Source organism: Exophiala spinifera (genome assembly GCF_000836115.1).
Source record: "Exophiala spinifera strain CBS 89968 unplaced genomic scaffold supercont1.9, whole genome shotgun sequence".
Lineage (NCBI taxonomy): Eukaryota > Fungi > Ascomycota > Eurotiomycetes > Chaetothyriales > Herpotrichiellaceae > Exophiala > Exophiala spinifera.
Window position 1 is genome coordinate 187505 of NW_015622521.1, and position 18912 is coordinate 206416.

The 18912-nt window shown below is 53.3% G+C and overlaps 7 protein-coding genes across 7 annotated transcripts; 4 read left to right on the top strand and 3 right to left on the bottom strand.

The window, feature by feature from the left end:
• Positions 1-623: 623 nt before the first annotated feature.
• PV08_11103 (uncharacterized protein) lies at positions 624-5058 on the top strand (the record flags this gene model as incomplete). The annotated part of the gene is made up of 2 exons (XM_016385414.1): positions 624-2634; positions 2690-5058. 2 exons carry the CDS (start codon positions 624-626, stop codon positions 5056-5058), a joined length of 4380 nt encoding a protein of 1459 aa, XP_016230358.1.
• Positions 5059-5643: 585 nt separating this feature from the next.
• PV08_11104 (uncharacterized protein) lies at positions 5644-7371 on the bottom strand (the record flags this gene model as incomplete). Its single annotated transcript, XM_016385415.1, has 1 exon — positions 5644-7371. One exon carries the CDS (start codon positions 7369-7371, stop codon positions 5644-5646), a length of 1728 nt encoding a protein of 575 aa, XP_016230359.1.
• Positions 7372-8073: 702 nt separating this feature from the next.
• On the bottom strand, positions 8074-8576 carry PV08_11105 (uncharacterized protein; the record flags this gene model as incomplete). Its single annotated transcript, XM_016385416.1, has 3 exons — positions 8074-8173; positions 8234-8367; positions 8424-8576. 3 exons carry the CDS (start codon positions 8574-8576, stop codon positions 8074-8076), a joined length of 387 nt encoding a protein of 128 aa, XP_016230360.1.
• A 647-nt stretch (positions 8577-9223) lies between these two features.
• Positions 9224-11014, bottom strand: PV08_11106 (uncharacterized protein; the record flags this gene model as incomplete). Its single annotated transcript, XM_016385417.1, has 5 exons — positions 9224-9893; positions 9952-10117; positions 10172-10570; positions 10632-10830; positions 10883-11014. 5 exons carry the CDS (start codon positions 11012-11014, stop codon positions 9224-9226), a joined length of 1566 nt encoding a protein of 521 aa, XP_016230361.1.
• Positions 11015-13208: 2194 nt separating this feature from the next.
• PV08_11107 (uncharacterized protein) lies at positions 13209-14689 on the top strand (the record flags this gene model as incomplete). The annotated part of the gene is made up of 5 exons (XM_016385418.1): positions 13209-13400; positions 13454-13561; positions 13632-13865; positions 13925-14067; positions 14149-14689. The coding sequence occupies 5 exons, from the start codon at positions 13209-13211 to the stop codon at positions 14687-14689; spliced, it is 1218 nt and encodes a 405-aa protein (XP_016230362.1).
• A 679-nt stretch (positions 14690-15368) lies between these two features.
• On the top strand, positions 15369-16754 carry PV08_11108 (uncharacterized protein; the record flags this gene model as incomplete). The annotated part of the gene is made up of 1 exon (XM_016385419.1): positions 15369-16754. One exon carries the CDS (start codon positions 15369-15371, stop codon positions 16752-16754), a length of 1386 nt encoding a protein of 461 aa, XP_016230363.1.
• Positions 16755-17904: 1150 nt separating this feature from the next.
• PV08_11109 (uncharacterized protein) lies at positions 17905-18870 on the top strand (the record flags this gene model as incomplete). The annotated part of the gene is made up of 2 exons (XM_016385420.1): positions 17905-18292; positions 18416-18870. The coding sequence occupies 2 exons, from the start codon at positions 17905-17907 to the stop codon at positions 18868-18870; spliced, it is 843 nt and encodes a 280-aa protein (XP_016230364.1).
• Between the last annotated feature and the right edge of the window lie 42 nt (positions 18871-18912).

Here is an 18912-nt window from a genome sequence, read left to right on the forward strand (position 1 = left end):
TCATGTTGGTCTCTTGTAGCCATCTGGCTTCTCTTCGAGCAAGGCGGAGGAATATTGTATCAGCACCACATTTCCTACACCGAGTATTCCATACCGTCGTGTGCGTTCTACACCTAGCAGGATTCTAAAAACATCCCGGAAGGACGGTATTCTGCCTGTCACCCAGACCCCAAAACTATTTGTAAGAGCACAGCCTCTCATCGACGCGCCGTCGCTGTACGACGGCCTGGGGATTCTTCAGGCGCCCCGTCTACCGCCCACTGCGAAATCGCCCGGTCTGAAACTGTACGATGGCCCCCAGGTGGCTTGAGCCTGGGTGTTTGCACCGCCGCCACACCACCACCAGGCGTTACTAATTCTTCTTGCTCTTCGGAAGGGCCCGATGCCGACAGCCTGACCAAAGAGCCAACTGTCTCCAGATGATGGCGACTCTACCATCGGTGTGTTCTGGAAAGAGGATCAGCAGTCTGTCCAATGAAGTTGGTGGTGAGGCTGCCATCTCTGCCCATTGATGACCTGTTCACTCTTTGCAGGGCGGATGGCTGTTGTTGTTTCATATCGCCTCAACGTCGCCCCGCAAACCAAGGTACAATCTCTCATAAAGTGCCTTCTCTTGTAGCACAATGTCACAACACTATCACTCAGTGTCAAGTCAAGTTTTCGACGACAATAGCAATTCAGAATCCCTCCCATTACGTCCAATTCATCGACGAGAGGCGAGTGACGCGGAATATCTCTCGCTAGACGGTCAGCGGGTTTCAGAATCGTTGAACTCCCCAAGAGACGCTCATTCACGGCATGAGACACGGCTCCATCGAGTCGCAAGGGGAGAACCGCAGTACCTCTCCCTTCAGAATGCCGAATTTGTTGATGAGCCCTCTCCTCACTCGCCGGAACTACCTCCAGGCACCAAAACCCCGGCCACAAGGCCATCATGGAAGCCATACCCTCTGCAGTGGCCTTTCCTCCTAACCACACTTTCAATTGCATTGCTGCTGGGCCTTGTGGTTATATTTCTGTTGGCTTACTCTGCTACCCACCACGGCCTTGGAAGAGATGACGGCTCCTCCAGTGTGCTCTTTGGCTGGCGTTTCACCCCGACCTTGATAACAGTTCTTTATTCCATTCTTACGGCAATGATATACAGCGACACCTTGAGAACAGAATCTTTCTCGCAAATGTCACACCAATCGGGCGCCGACTCCGCTTCCAGCATCTTGAGAAGTAAGGAGCAGTGGTGGACAGTGCTTTGGAGCAGTCTTAGGCGTCGTCACAACCATGGGCAACTGAATTTTTATCTACTGGCGGTCACGCTAGCCGATATTATAGGGTTTCTCCTGATCAACCCTCTATCCTCGGCTCTCTTGCAAAGCCAATCCATTGACCTTGAGTCGCAGATTTCATTTTCTCGTTACCGGGTAGACGAAACCGAGCCCCTTCGCATGGAGTCGGACGATCTAGTCTATTTCCGAACCGTCGGAAACATACTTCAGAATCTCACAACATCGGCGTGGCTCACAGAAAAATATGCAGTTGTCCCGTTCTGGCGGCCACCAGGTCCATCAATGTCGGATACCACGCTTACAGGCCTGAATCAACAATGGCAGGTTAACTCGTCAGTGTTCTCTGTCACCCTTGAGTGTGAAGCAATGTCTACCAATACCACGGAGGCCAATGATGGCGCCTTGATCCTGTCAGACCGTACAGGGTGTGAGACTGCGATTGGCGTGTGTGGTGAATCGATTAATTCCCTCGGTGGAGGCTCTTGGTTTACGCCGCCGGATTTTGTAACACCCATTTGGTGGGAAGATGACTATCCGAAGTCATGCTATAATAGCACTGCCGAATGCGCTGACAGGCAAGTTATTCTAATAACCAACAGTACCTGGGAGTTCAATACATCATATACTACTAGCAAATGGTTCCGTGCATCCGCGTGGTCATGTGGCACAACGTTCTACCGTGCGGATATCCCTGTATCGATTTCGACGGGTCCAGCTGGGTCTGTACTGGGCGTTGATGACGCCACATTCATCGCCCATCGAAGGCTTGTTGAGCCAACAGTCCTCAATACGACTCGGTTCGACAATGCATTCTTGAATCGAAATTGGACGAGTATGATATACCCATCCTACCCCAGCTCAACCCCCCAGTGGGGAGGTGTTTCTGTTCTTCTAGCTGCTCTTTATGACTTTGCTCCGTTGAGCATGTTCGGGAAAGAATCTGTGGTGAACCGGGCTCAGAAGATCAAACAACGATTCCTGGGTGAGATGATGTTGAACACTGTCGCAAGGAACTCGCCGACCCAGCAAGCTGGAACGGTCACTGTCACTGAGCGCCGAGTCCTGGTGAACCTGCCAATCGCCATCTCCTTGGCCGTGTTGTTTATACTATCTGCTGCCTTGATCGCTTTTGCCCTCTGGGAATCAGGTCGTCGCCACTTGAATCTGTTCCACGACCCTGCCTCGATTGCTGCTTTGATTCAGCTCACCGAGGACGACAAACCACTTCGAGATTACCTTAAAGCCAAACAGCCTGGTTCGAGCCGCCAGGATGACGCCAATTTACGCTCTATGAGACATTTCCTGCAAGACGGTGCAATGTCGACCGTTTTGAATAATGTGAACAATGAAGGTATGCCACTGTAACTTCTGCCTCGACAGGAATGACAGCTGACAGACGAGTATAGAAAATGTTGTCACTAAATCACCAGTGAAGAGAGACGAGAATCTCCCGTTCCCTCTGCGGCTTTACGCCGGGCTCCTTCTGCTGCTATTCCTCGCCCTTGTCTTTGCAGCTATATTGACCCTGTTCACCCTCGCCCAGACTGTTGGGCTGTACGAGTCGGCCTTCACATATGAGACGGATCTGGTGCCCTCGGATTCGTCACTCTTTACTTTCGCACCGTATTCAATCGTGCCTACATTGCTGGCCGTCATCATCGGCCTGTGGTGGGATGGACTGGACGACACATTTCGCAGACTACAACCTTTTGTCACGATGAGCCGCAAAGCTCTACCAGTGTCACCTATAATCGGCTTGTCTTACATGCCGACATACTCGGTCGTCTCTGTAATCAAGGCGCTGAGGAACAGGCATGAGTATGTGGCTCTTGTGTCGACGGCCGCGATCCTTGTTCAAGTACTCACAGTGTCCATGTCGGCGCTTTGGCAGCGGGCCGATGGCTCTCGACCCGGCGATCTCACACTCGCACGCGACTTCGAGCCCAGAACTCAACCGTTTGTGTATACGTTTGCCGGCACCACTGCCATGGGCGCGGGAGATATAAACGGGCAAGAAATCATTTCGAGTTTCTATGGAAACCTCTCGACGAATTGGCTCTACTCTGCTGCTCTGCAACTGGCGTACAACGGATCGGAACCGCCGTGGAGTAGCGACGGATGGAGCTTTGTGCCGGTCAACTTGTCATCCATATCTGACTCGAGCGTGTACAAGACCACGCCGTCTGCGAATGACAGAGATGACACGAGCGCCGCGGCTTCTACAACGACAAAAGCCGTCAACGTCACCGTCACGACCCCTGCACTGAGGGGTGTTCTGGACTGTAGCACTGTCACGCAGTCCAGTAACCTGTCGGGTTGGACGACGCAGTGGGATCTGACGGACGGCATGATCTGGAATGTGTCCAGGAACCCGACGGTGTTACAACGCGGCTACGAGGTCAATTCTGGATTCAATCTGGCACCCAAGATCGACGATTCTACGACACCCATTCTGTCTCAATATCGGACCCTTTTGTGTTGTAGGAACCTGTCCAGCCCCGACGGTGACAGCGGCGCATCGGCGCTCGGGTACTGGTCCAACAACTACGAGGGGACCTTGGCTTATGACTTCGACAGCTCGTACGTCACGTACCCCCGCAACTTCACCATGAAATGGATCCGCGGCACCACGGCTCGAAACTGGTACCTGATGAACGAGACGTACAGTGGCTACTACACAGGCGAATACGACGACTTCCGACACCTCATATGGACACGGGAACCTCAAATATCGGCGCTCAACTGCCGGCCTCGAGTCGAGTGGTCCAACGCCAGCGTCACCGTGGACAGGGGCACGGGTCGTGTGTACAAGTACAAGATCGTGGACGCTGTCCAGGATCTACCCCAGGCGTTCAGCGACGCGTATCTCGAGCACGATTACGTCGCGCCCGGCGACAACGCCACGGACGGTGTGTTCCACAATCAGTACACCGTCAGTTTCGGCGTGTTGTTCCAGGACGCGATGTTGTTTGCGTCTGACTTGCAGAAGTTCTGGCCTTCCGGAGGTAGCAGCGAGAGTTCCGTCGAGGACCTGGACGACAAGAACTTCAATATCCGGATCGAGGGAAAAGGCCTCAACGCCGACCTCATGTCGTTCGCCATGTACCAGCTTGCCAGCGGCAATGTTGACGCGCTGATGGACCTCGGACGCATGGAACAGCTGGGCCAGAAAGTCTTCACGACCTTCTTCCAGCACTTTGTCTCGGCGAACGTCTCGGCAGAAGGGGGCGGCTGGGGTTTCCAGAAAATCGGCGCCACGCTGCCTGCGATCCTCGCGCCCCTCGCGAACGGGACCCAGCCAGACACGAACTCGAGTTTGACAGCCGCCGCCGACACGCAAGTGCGCGTGCACGTCGAGATCGCCGTCGAGGTTCTCCAGATGAGTCCCGTCGCCGTATACTTGTCGCTGAGCATTTTGTTCGTGTTGATCGTCGTGACGTTGTTCGTGTATACTTTTGGGTACGCGCTGTTCAGAAACCTCCGGTCCAGGTTCGAAAATCTGGCCGGCGTGGTCAGTGTGGTTGCCGACAGTGAGAGGTTGAGAAGGTGGGTGAGAGATCATCCGAATCCAGAGACGTGGGGGAGAGAAAGAACAAGATCAGGCCACGAGGCACCGCTTGTAAAGTTGGGCACGTTCGTTGGGAGTGACGGGAACGAGAGGTGGGGGATAGAAATCGTGACTGACGGTGAAGAGAAGAATTGGCCGGTCACATCAGACGCGGAGTCGGTAGCAAACGGGGGCTGGCGAGGAGTCAGTAGTGGAGGGAGGCCATAGCCAAGTGGCGGCGGCAGAGAGAGAGAAGAGATGAGGATTCGGTTGCAGAGAGAACAGCTTTGAACGGGCGAGGGATCAGCGACGTAGGAGGGGAGGCGGTTGAGGAATCAGCAGCAGACGGTAGGGGTCAAGGACAACAAGGAAAAGCGGAAGAGGACGATACGACGGCCGGTCGGCTACGAGAAAACGAGGAGATGCCGAACGACCAAAAAAGTCCGGCATGGTGGGAAACACCAGAGGCGTCTCTGAAGTCAGTCATGCATGAATATACCCAGGGAGGCGGGACACCAGGAAACCTTTCATGCATATATAGGTATCTATGTGCCCATAGTGTAATATATAATCATCCCCCAAAGGTACCGTTGAATGGAGGACTAGTCATCGTAGATCCCCGTTACGTCAAAAACAATCAAGATACGGGTACAAGTACAAGCAAAAGTACATGCCTCTTCTGTGGCACGAGATGATTGATGTACAAGGGTATATCTAGTATACATATTAGGGACCTATCTATACCTGCGAGAGGTCAAGGTAGGGTTAGGGTTATCGCTTAAGCTTAAACAAAAGGCTCCCCTCTCTCCCTCCCTACTTGACCACTTGGCCTTGGTCGAAACAACGCTCTGTGTCTTCGTCGTATACCAGTCCCATATGCGAGCCACCGAGGTACCTCCACAACTGCCAGACTTCTTCCATCACGGCCCTTGGAGGACCGACGCCCGGACGAACGAGGAGGAAAGTGTCGTTCGAGTGTGGCTTGCCAGGGTGATGGTGACGATGATGCTGAAGAACTTTGTACGCCGATGTCAACTCGGCCAGCGCAGCGACGTCGGCCGTGTCGGCGTGGGTGGCGAGCATCTGCTTCAAGGGAAACACAGGAAGGCGGTGTCTGCCGTCGAGGCTGATCACGGGAGGGACAAACCAATTGTTCGAGGGCAGAGGCGGTTGAGTCAACCCCGATTCATTCTTGGGGGGCGCTGGAATCGAGGAGAGTAATGTCCTGGTGTCCTCATCTCCTATGTGCAGAATGATGCTCTCTGGCGGACAGTCGACATGACTTGGCACGCCGGCTGCATGGTGAATCGACAGCGTCATCACTTTGCTCGGTTTCCCAGCCGCAGTGTCAGACGTCGCTTGCTCTGCGAGCGCTTTGAGAGCGACGAGGATGCGTTTCCGCATGATTCGAGGGATGCGCTCGTACATGTCCACTTGCCACTGCAGCCGCGAGAGATAGTCCATCGGTAACGGTTCGTTCGTTGTGTCAGTTGCCTGGTCCGCGCCCGTCGCGGCGTCGATCTTCCGTTTGTTGATGGCGTAGTGCTGAGCCTTTTCCAGGGCATCCTTGAGCGGCGCGGGAACCAATCTCGCCAGGGCGTTGGACTTGGAGACTATCTTCCCCGGCTCACGCTTCGAACGTTCCATGAGTTTGAGCGTCAAGAAGCGCACGAGGTTCATCTCTGCGACCAAGCGAGACTTTGGCCGTTGCTTGACCTTTTGCGTCGGTGGTTGTGGTGGTGTTGAATCGCCTCCCTCGCCGCCCTGTTGCAGTTCTCTGGCCTCCCAGTTGGACTCCCAGTTATCGTCGCGAGACTGAAGCCAGTTGTCTCTGGCTAGTTCCTTCGCCATACGTTGTTCTAATGCGTCGAGGTCGGCGAGGGGAGCCGGTGCCAGATGCACCGCCTTCTTCTCCGGGTCCTCCACAAACTCCAGGTCGACCAAGAAAGGAGCCGGCAACCTCGCGAAACTTCCCTGGCATGCCCTGAGAGGAGCCGCCAACATTTGCGCCCAGACATTGTTCTTCAAAGCGTCTAGCTCGTCATCGGTAGGCATCCTCTTCGCTTCCATGTGCTTGGGACCGGTTCGCTTGAGAATTGGTGTTCGCGGGAGACGTGTTGGCTCGACAGAGACTGCATCGCTACCTGGCGGATGGGTCTTCTCTCGTCGGGCTTCTGCGACGACAGGTTTGAGCTCGGACACCAGAGCCCTTATTGACTGCTGACCGTCGGGACTGTAAGGATTGAAAGAGGTTTTTCGGGATGACCTAGGCCGCTGGTTGTGTGGGCTTAGCGTTTGGCCCTTACCTGGTGTATCATCTATCCAAGAAACTCCATCTCTTAGAGGCTGGGGCCCATCGTTCTTGTCCTCGTCGAGAAGGCGGGAAGTGCTCTGGCAGCGCTTCGACCTGGCTGCGCTGCGGGAAACAGGAAAACAAGCTTCGCGGGCAAAGCCCGGCTCAGTCGATCGATACAGACTTTGGAAGATCTGGAGACGCCATGTCGCGTACGAAACATGCCTGTAGGGACATGGCAAGCTCATGCCTCACAACATTGGTCGGTGTGGTCAGAAAGATTATTGTGTGCAGTCCATCGTCGAGGCCGTTGGAGATGAAAGTGGAAATGCAGCGGAAACTTCGCCGCGGCTCCGGAATATCAGTTTGTCCGGGGAAACACCATGGATCGCTCCCTGATGACCATCACCTCTTTTTTCAGTTACCTTCATCATCTTCGCCAGCGCTCAAAAAGATATCAATAGGTAGGTTCAACTCCACTATCAGTCTAGACTCACTATTTACTTGGGGTGGATAATATCGGATGTAAGCAAGCCACGTACAATATGGCAGATTCGGCCTCACATCCTGGTGGACTTCGGAGCGTCACTATGAGATGAAGAGTCTGCCGAAGACAGATCCAGAGAGGTTGTCTTGGGTACACAACAATCTCTCGAGAGCCTGAAAGTACATGTTTATCATATGGGCCCCTGACATTGAGATCCACCGGCGATACAATCCTTGATCAAGCCATTGTTTAGCAGAGGTCAATCGAGGACCGACTACTGTTACAGCACATTGCTACCACCTTCACTCGCACTCAAGACTTACCCTTCTTAATATCTTCGACGAAAAGTACTGGCAAAACGAGCGAGCAATAGCTCATTCTAGTCTTGCTTGACTAGTTGGAGAGCTGGATCATCACTAGTACCTTGTCAGTTCTCGATTTGTGGTTGGAGGAACAGATTCTGTTACTGCTCTTCGTCTGAGATCTGAAACCACTCCGTCAAGTTGGCGTATCCTTCTCCATCGAAAGGGACGTTTTCGCCGTACAGCCACAGGCCATAGTTTCTGCGCAACCGTTATGTTATCTGAGGCTCATCGCAGAAGCCAAAGCTATATGTGACTCACGCTCCAGGCTCATATTCACTGGGCACAGTCCAGTTGTATGAGCCTCCAGGAGGCGTCCCTTCTTGGTCTTTCCAGATTAAGTCTTCGCCGGTCCAGCCACCATCGAATTGTTTGACGAGAAGGAGCTGGAGGGTCTGTGGCAAAGAGAGGTGTGAGCAATCAGGCCCAGGAAGTCTCGGCTCCTGCGTACATAGTTTCTTTTAATTTCCCAGCCGATTTCGTAAGTATGGTTCGGATGGACGTCGCGGTGAGACCACTCAAGCCAGACACCGCTGGTCTGGGCCTGAGTCAACCCGAGGACGCTCAGCAGGCCAGTTCCTATACCCAGGTTTGACAGCTTCATCTTGGTGTGAGGAATGATTCTGAGTTGTGCTTTCGGCTCAGTCAATTAAGAAGCAACGCAGAGAGGGTGACGTTTGAGGGTCGTTGGAGACTCCCTCTCCCCCCATCTTTGAAGGAGCCATGCGAGAGATAATTATAGAATAAACGTCTGGCTAGTTCCACCAAGCCGCGTGCCGCGTGGCCTTTAGACGAGAGTATAGTATTAGCGCGATAACATTGACTTAAATGTCAGCGGTTGATGGCGTCCGTATTGCTTTTTTGGTACAGCTTCTACTAGGATGATTTGGGATGTTCAGAGGGAGAATAGGGGGAGATGCTGCTATGAGTAGTAGGCCAGCTTGAGGGGCCTTTGGTACTCTTGTAGTACACTCTTGTAGTACACTCTTGTAGTACTCCAGGGGCGTGGGCACAATGGCAATCACTTGGCACCGGTGTTGCTGGGAGAAAGCGAGATACACGATGGACTGACATCAAGTTCGACTTTATCTGCCGTGCCTCGTATGTACATGTTGTCCTCACACACCCAAATGTCGCTCTTCGTCCTAAGCTTTTCACAAAGCAGACTTGCCATTTCCCGTCAGACAACCAAACCCCAACTCTTCAGATCTCTGCGCCACATGGACATTGGTAGCCCCAACTCCGACGCGACTAGATGGATTTTTTGACATAGGTCACTGGTCCAACGTAGTTAAACCTCGCTTGGACCAAGTAATACACCAAAGCAGTCAGCAGCACCCCGGAATACACCACGATGGCCCAGTTCATTGAGATCGCTGGCGGGTTAGGCGCCGACGGGAAGAACGCAAACACATATACCACGGCGCAGAAGAGCATCGAGGCAATGTTGATCGGAAGCCCCCACCTTCCCAGTGACATCTTCGATGGGAGCAGAGGGTGGCCTCGTATACGCTTCCAAGTGATTGTGCCAATGGAAACCATGTATGAAGACAGGAGCGCCACCGTGCCGATGGAGAGAATGATGTTGAATGCCACCACAGACCCAACGTAAATGCAATGAAAGACACACGAACAGAGTGCCGACACCAGGATCGCGTTGACGGGGACATCGTAGCCAGGGGGCACTCGGGACAGCCATCTGTTGAATGGAACTCCTTGATCACGAGCAAACGAGAACAGCTGGCGAGATGAGCCCGCCATCGTCGTTAGGTTGCCACAGACCCCGAGAAGGATCAAGATGGCAGTCAAGCCGCAGGCTCCACCAGCAGATCCCGTGGCAGTATCAAAGACCTGAATGATAGGATATCCGGTTGGAGTGGCAAGATCCTCCCCAAGATCACCAAGGGTATACAGGAACGTACTGGAAGTTTGTCAGTCGTGTCTGGAAATTCTGTCGTCGGGCATGATCTGATACTTACACGAGCATCAGAAAGCCTAGGGCGCCGTTGACAATCACTGTCCAGATCATGGCTCTGGGCAAAATCTTGGATGCATTCTTCAACTCTTCGGCCATGTGCGCTGCAGCGTCCCCTCCCACCAGGGCACCAGCGCTTGTAATCAAGCCGACCATACATGCCAGTCCCACTGAAAAGCGTTAGTCTCCAAGATGCCGACAACAGGGTACAATGCTCTCCTCACCACTTCCCCAGTCGTTCTCGTCCAGGAATGGTGTCCACACTTGTGAACTTGGACTCCGAGGAGCCATTACCCAGAGTGGAACCATAATCGCAACGAATCCAGCAAGATGAAGAACCAAGATGATGCCTTCTATCAACGGGAGATGTTTCGCCAAGAAAGTATTGAATACGGCCACGCATGAGCTGATACATATGGCCATCAATGTCCCATGCCACCGCTTGGGAGTGTATGTGTCTGGATTGCTCAAGATGATGAGCCCTTGGATCAAGGTGCCAGCAACGTACGCTCCTATCGTCGTGCCAACCTGATAGCCTAGAACACCAAGCCACCCGATGAAATAGGACAAGATCTTCTGAATATGTGGAGGAGCAAACTCAGATACCCAATGGTATTGACCACCTGATGTCGAGTTTGTCTTGTCAGCACGTGTCAAGTCGAAGGGTGCGAGGAAATGACCTACCTGAAGTGGGCGCCATGGAGGCCATCTCGGCCATGGAAATGGTGACCAAGGTGAATCCTGTCCACGTCGCAAGGAATGTCCAGATCAAACCTCCAGGCCCTCCATTTCCGAGACCAAAGGCGAGAGTAGGAATGATACCTTCCCAAGTCCCCATGATAATGAGGGCAAAGCCGAAGATTGACACGAAGCCAAAATTACGCTTCAACGAGTATCAGCGAATGGTCTGTTACCCGAGCTCATCACATACCGACCTTGAAGACCTGTTCCTTTCCAAGCCGCGCCATCGCCTTCTTGTCGGCCACCGTGCCGGTCTTCTGCCCAAGGACAACTTCATCGTCGCCCTCGGCATCACCATCGATGCTGTAATCCGCTTGCTTGCTCATGACGAGTAGATAATGGCAAAAGAAGTGTTTACTGTGTTTCGCAGGAAAGAGAGAACAACAGACAAAGAGCAGAGAGGAAGTAGGATGGCCAACTTCCGATGTTAGACGTCGGCAGATGTTTTGTTGCGCAGCTTTCAAGTGGCGTAGAACGCCATGTGGCACCGTATTGGGCCGTGTATTGTTCGCAGGAGGCGGGTTCTCTGAAACCCCCTGCCGTCCATGTGAGTTGAGCTATCCTGCGTAGCGTGTCTAACTGAGATTAGCAGACAGGGAGCCGCGAACGATCCAGAAGTCAAGGAGGACGGCTAATATCGGTGGCCGGCTTCGAGTTTCAGACGGCGTGGTCTTCATAACTTGCAAGGTAGCTTGCTATCCTAGCTTGATGTGCAGAACAAGTGGGGAACATGGGATGATGGCTAACGCATACGACTCTGCGACGATCGCCTGCAAGCTATCACAGTGATCCCATCCCTAGGTTGGGTATTGCGACCAAGCTACCGACACGCAAGCGAGTGACTATCAGCTCATGTGCCGACCAGCCATGCAAAACGGCAATGCCGCGTGGGAGTGGAATGTTCAAGCGGTGGCCTGCATTCAAGGCAAACGCTCGTCGGCAGAGGATTGCCAGACATGCATACGAAAATCGTAAGCTAACGCAGATACGCCATAGTTGCGCTGCGAATAAGTGGTTTGCATCGGCCCACCTCGGAGCTCTTGGTGATCGCTAGTACAGTACATATGCCTGGTCCAAATTCAGCATGTGCAGACGCTGAAAATCTCTGGACTCTTCGCTGTACAATATGAACTTTCTCGCTACAGCTACGCACATTGCATCGAGAAGAAGTTGTTCTGACTCTATCCTATCGACCGAGGCACACCACATTGATAGTCGGGGCCTCCCTTCGTCGGATCAGAGGTTGTTCAGCTGTGATGGGAGAGTCCCCATCACCCAACGCAGCGCGTAGGCTATCCCACCCTCGGACCTCGATGTGGAATCATTGTGCCTACTGCCTAAATGCGTTGGTACACATCCTCCAGGATACCTCAGTCGCTTGGAAGTTAGAAGGTCGACAGGTCAATTTTCCCGCCTGGATACGATCAAGGATATCGTCGAATCAGGCGATATGGTTCGTCAATAATTGCATCGTTGAGGAGACACTCTATCAAAGTCCACCCACTGGGCTTTACGGTATTCAGGATAGCCTTCTCGGGGAGATCAGGGCCGGCACTAGGCGCTGAGCACTCTTAGCGGCCATGGGGACAGAGACCTTCTTGGCTTATCTAGGGAGTTCCCGGCGGTGTAAGGGGATGATCGACAAGAGTTCCGTGCTTCGTTGCCGAGTGTCTTCTCGCTTTGAGAACGACATGTCGCGCCTATTCGCAGGGGACCGGGGTGAAAGTGGGCCCCGGAGAAGCCTAGTGAGCCTCGGTCAGTGTTCGTGCCGGGACTTGTTTTCTTATTCCAACCTATTGACGGCTGTGGTTATGTGACTATGGCCATTTGACATTGACTACCTGCCACCCCAGCACCAATGCTCCCTGGGGGCGAAACTTACCATTCTGCAGATACAGAGTAAGGGAGTACGGAGTACTCTCCGGAAATTCACAAAAGCTTCAGCCTTCGAGTCTGTCGGGCCCTCGACAAGGGCAAGCGCACGGTCGAAGCGTCCATACGTGTAACATGATACAAAACCGAGACCGCTGCCATTCCGTCTTGGGAAGAGACTCTGCCGTTTCTGGGGGGTGAGACGAACATGGCAAATCACTCGTCATGGTGTTACCTCCTGTGAAGACTCCCTAGTACCTCACAGATGCGACGATCACCAGTGTGGCGTGAGACTTCGTGGGGCCCTCTTCTGGCGAAACACGAACAAGATGAACCGATTTTGAATCGTTGGGATTGCGCGTTTTGCAAGCTCGCATGGTTTCTTGCGAACAGCGTCCTTCGACCCCCTGGAGGGCTCATCGATGATCCGTGCAAGCCCAGCCTGAGGTGCAGCGGACAAGAGGCTTCCAGCCTGGGGGCTTTTTCTGAAGGTCAATTGAGGTCTAGCTGCTGGCGACAAGGCTCCTGCCAGAGATAGGCACAGGGTACTCGCCCTGTCCTCCGAACAGCAACATCGTCTTAAATGCTGTGTTCTGTCCTCTGAGAACATAGCCAAAACATTCCACATCTCTCTTTCGTCGAACCACTATGGCGGATTCGACGAGCGAAACACCCGTCTATGGTCCACGTCCATATGGCCTTACAGACGACGATCATCGTGGTGTGGTTTTGACCATGACTATCTTGTTCATGGTTTACGCTGGCATGGTACTTGCTATGCGCCTGATTGTGAGATATCGAAACATGGGAGTGGAAGACTGGTTGTCTCTGGCCGCCACGGTAAGTTCAACCACCTCAGTTCTTGAAGATCATACTGATCTGTAGAACCACAGTCACTCGCATTTCCGCAATTCATAACCATTCTGGTTGCCACGGTCGATGCAGGATTTGGAGCTTCCTTTTCGCTTCTCTCCTCTGACGACACTACAATTGTTGCTCGAGTCAGTTTTCCCAACCGGACCACGGCCCACAAGCATTCACTTGGGTAAAGGAACTGACCAGACATGCTAGTGTATTCGAGCTGCCGACGTATTATTTCTCCTGGCTCTCTTCGTCAGCAAGTGCTCCGTCATCTGGTTCTGTCGACGCCTGTTTACAGTCAGTGGGCATAAGATGCCCATCATAACCGAGGTGGCCATGGGTGTTTGTGCAACGTGGTGCTTGGGATCTATCCTAGGTGTCACTTTAGGGTGCGACTCCATTGCGATGATACACGCCCGTGATGGTCGGAAATGTGGAACCCTGGTGAATACTCTCTTTTTCTTTGGAAGGTTTTTATCCTCAGGCTAACTGGACGGGGACAGGTCTCGCGTTGGGCGGCCGTGGGTGCCCTGGACGCCGTGCTCGAGATAGGAATCTTGGTTCTTGCTGTCGGAGTCATCTCTACGCTCCAAATGACATGGAAGATGAAGTTGCAAGCATCAATGTGTTTTATTCTGAGACTACCGTACGCTACGCTCCATTCGTTCCTTTTCTCGTTTGGTGGGCCACAATGAGACTGATGATGCCCCCTACTTGCCGACTACAGAATCGTCGTCCTGATAGGACTGAACATCAAATATGTCGTCCGGTTCAACTCGGCGTCGAATGCCGGCATGGCACTCGTCAGCCCTGTGCTTTTCCGCCAGGCCGAACTCTTTTACGCTCTTCTATCGGCGGCGATCCCGTCCCTCAACCAGTACCTGCGAAAGTTCGACACTTCGCACGCGACACATTACGGATATCGAAGTACCGCCGACGAGTCGAGAGGGAATACCTATCAACTTGACTCTATGCCGAACGGCAGGAGCAAGAGCAAGAACAGGAACTGGAACCGGAGCAAGTCAACTCCGACGAACGCTTCAGGAGAGGCCTATGACGCCGAGGAATTTGGCAAGAGCACAAACGTCCAATTTCCCGCCACGGGCTATTCTGGGTATCAAGCACAAGTCCAAGGCCCACGGAATTCCAAGGCCAACGATGGCAATTCTACTGGATCGCAGGAAGACGTGTCTACTGGGAGAGCGGGGAGCGAAGACCACATTATCCGTAAGAATGTGGTATACGAGGTGCGACATGAGGAGTATTGAGGAAGGGGGGCCGGTTGGGAGGAGAGCTGCAGAAGGGTTTGATCGACGAGGTCTGCAGCAGACCGTGCCAACTGTGCGAATTATACAAACGCAGGGAGCAAGGAAAGTCGACTTATGACATTTGGGCTTTGGGCGATTCTGTCTACTCCTGGCTAAGCTGTATCAGGACTCTCGATTGGCTAGAATCGAAGGGGTGCGAGGGGAGATGTCTACTGTAGTTACTCGGGTTCCAAACTGGGAACCCCTTCAGGGAGAGCAAATCGACACCCCGATTTTCGAGAGCTCATAAGAAGGACGGACGTTCCACTGAGTTTTCTTTGTCCTTGCCCTTGTCCTTACTGTCCTGTAAATCTTTGGTGTGGCAGGCACTCGTTGCGTGGCTGAGCAAGTCCCCGAGCCTCCTGGGCTGAGGGCATGTGGCCTGGTCTGGCTCCTTTCCCTAGGTAGTTACCCGTATTTCTGTGCCTACCAACGAAGTTGGACGATGTTTGGGATATTCCTTATATCCCAGAGGCCACGAAAAGCATGCTCAGTGTTGCCGCTTGGAACACTGTGTGGCGCCAACCTGAGACACGTATGAAACAGGGCACCCCCCGTGAAAGTAGAGAAAACATCTTAAAATCGTCTTGTTGCTGTACTTCCAGCATTTAACCCCCCAAAGGAGTCAGTCATATCCAAGATGAAAACATACATCCTTTCTTATCTATCACTCCTCTTGGTATGTGTTAGAGCAAGCGCTAATCCGGAGGCGCTGTCGACCGTCCATGCACGAGGCCCTGATGGCGGGATAGTCTCCACACAACCAGAGCCCGGTGTTGTGAGTCAATCTCAAGCAGCCTCTCAAGGTTCAGGTAGACCAGAAGGACTCTCCAGTGAGGACAAAGCTGGACGTTTCGGATCAGGCCACCACGGCGCCACGCTGTCGCACCCTCCGGTTTGCACCGACGTCCTGGCATCGGTCGACGACATTTTATGTGTCTACACGTACGCCTCGTTCAGTGACGGCAGAGGTATCTCCATATTCACGACCCCAGCCGTCCATGAGCACTTCTCTCAGCTCCTGGAACGACACTACTCCTCGCCCGATCCCGACATCAATGCTGGCCCTTCCAAATGGACTTCGAGGTTCATCCGCGGCAAAGGCATTGGTGTCGTGGCGACCACTGCGCTTGCCTACGGCGAGAAGCTTTCGTCCTTCACCCCGGTGTTATTGGTGCTTCTGGACGAGCAATCACTGACGCCTCTGGAAAGAGAACATTATCTCCGGACGGCCATCCTGCAACTGCCGGCCCCGACTCGCTCGCAGTTTTTGGCCCTGACGCGCATATACGACGACGATCGCATCGAGGTCCAAGACATCATCAAAGCCAACTCGTTTGAACTCCAGGTTGGTGGGATCATGCACCTCGCCGTGTTCCCAGAGATATCGCGGCTCAATCACGACTGTGCCCCCAACGCCCAGTACTACATGCAGCCCGAGGCACTGACGCATGTCCTCCGCGCCACCAGGGATGTGCGAGAAGGAGAAGAACTGAGCATCTCTTACATCGAGCCTCTTGGAAGTGCACGGAAGAGGGGTTATCATCTCAAAGCGGCGTTCCACTTCATGTGCGGTTGCGACAGATGTTCGGATCCAGATGCCTCGGACGCGAGAATGTCGAAAATTCATGCACTCCACGACGCTTTTCAAGACTGGAGCTGGACGGAAGACGACGTACCCGAGGTCATCGGCGATCTTAGCTTCTCCCCTCCTCCACCATCAAAGCACTACAATCATCCGATCACCAACGCAGCAGAATATGTCATTCAGCTGCACAATGAAGAGGGCCTCGAAGGGTTTCTAGACACTCCGTTCGGCCACGCAGCACTCGCTTACGCAGGTCTGAAACAAGAGAAACCGGCCATGCTGTACGCGAAGAAGGCTCTGAAAGCTCTGAGGTTGAGATTCGGGCCGGCGGGGGGCGCAAACGCCGAAGTCTGGGAGGGCATTCTTCGTGACGGCATCCGAAAGCATTGGAGCTGGGGGAAACGGCTAGGTGGTAATGAAGGGCATCACGAATTATAAAGCTTTGCACGGGTCCTGCCTCTCCGGACAAAATGAGCAAGTGAAGTGGCACGGGATAGTACTGTCTCGTCTTCTACTCCGCTGGAAAAATCTTGTCAGAGAGGGATGTATTGTTGTACGGCGTACCCTTTGGGGTGTACACTAAATCGATGCAATTCGATGATACAAATGACGAAGCAAAAGTACCGTGCCTATTCCCCTTTGTGCTTGTGGACACGGAGTAAGGTAGATATCTCACTTCGGGTATGATTAGGAGGGTCCACTATCCCTCCCGGTTGATCTCGGCTATCCATGGGTTGATGTTGATGAAAGGCCTTGAATGTACGTAGCTGGTCCCGGGGCCGGGGGGTTGGGGGAGGGGTGGCTTTGATTGACAGTGTCTCCATACCGTACAGCAGTCAGTTCAAAAGTTCGCACTCCACAGGTTGCCCTGGTAGGTAGTAGGTGAGAGGAATCTACTAGTAGGCGGTAGGCAGTGGGCAGTAAGTCAGGGAGTAGTTAACTAGTCCACAAGTTAGACGGGGAGCTACAGGTGACAGCTCCTCCCTGTAGGACCCGGTTTATACACATCACGGTATCCGTACAACAGTTCCGTCAATCCTGGTCCCAACTCCTGGGAGAGGCTGGCTGGCTGATCTCAATCTTTGGGATCCACACACTTGGTTGAGGAGGTACAGTACATACAGACTTTGTTCAGCTGCAGCTAGAATGGTATGTACCTAGAGACGTGTGTGCGCGTCTGTTCGTGTTGTGAGTTGTGATTTGTGACTAACTAGGAGTTTCGCTTCCGTGACTTAAGGGGACGGCCCCCATACGCAAAGCTGCACTCCCCGTTGTCTCTCTACCTGAACTACTGCAGGCAGGCGACCTTAGTACCTACCTACTGCCCTAGACCTACATACAGTACGCTACAGAACATACGAAAAGGGACGCGGCGCGCGATAGCCATTCACACTGATATCACGCTTCATTCTGTACTCTGGGCTCCGTCCTTTGATCCTCTGTCTTCTGTCCTCTGTCCTCTGCCCTCTGTGTACTCTGTGTGCTCTGTCCCCTGTGTCTCAGGTAGACTAACCTTACCTGGATCTGACGCCGAGTGCCCTACCTCCCTACCTCCCTCTACCTTGGTGTACGTAAGGTGGTACTCAACATGCCCGTCAGACTCGCAACTAGGGCCGACATGCCTGTCATGGCACAGGTCTATGTCGCATCGTTCGGCCCCGACCGTCTTTTCAAGGTGTTTTTCCCCCGGATGGACGAGTACCCGGACGACTTTTTACGGGCGGCAGAAGAGCACCTCTGGTTGACGTGGTACGATTACTCCAAGATCATCTTGCTTTCGTATCGTCGTGGGCCACAGACTCCCGGAGGAGAGCAGACGCCGCTGCTTGCCTCGGGCAACAAGAACGACGACGACGCCGACGCCGACGCCGACGCCGACAAAAACAACCAACAAGTCATCACGGGCATATCTGTGTGGGGAAGAAATGGTTCAGGCTGGGAAAATGTCCATGGCACGTGGGGGAGATGGGATCCAAGTAAGTTTCCATCCGAATTCTTCGGGACACTCTTGTTTGGATATTTGCCTTCTTTGGCAGCTCTCGAGCTCGCCAGAGAGTGACGTCGGTGACCCGTGTTGACGTCCTTGTCCGTACTACCAGGACTATTGATCAGGCCGATATTAGAAACCTTCTACACAATTCGAAGATTCTTCTACCCGAACAAAGCTGCCGTCACACCTACGCCCGAAAGCCCTGAACCTCTGACGTTCTGGAACTTTATGTCCAAGGTAGTCCCATTCGCCAGAGATTTTTACAGCGCTCCGCATCGCCAGAACAATTTCTGGTCACTCGAAACAATGGCCGTTCATCCCAGCTACCAGGGACAAGGGTACGGTCGAGAGCTGGTCGAGAGCGGTTTGGACCTCGTCAAGAATGATCCAAGCGGCGAGTTGCCCGCGGACGTCGTGGCCGCCGATGGCAAGGAAGCGTTTTACCAAAAGTGCGGATTTCGAGACCTCGTTGGTTTCATCTGTGAGACCGTAGACGACAAGGGGCGTGATAATCCCTTGAGGAGTAACGGCGTTGGTGGCGGTGCCGTCCTCTGGACAAAATGAGATGTCGGGGCAATGATGCTTCCCACAAGCGCTATAGTGGAG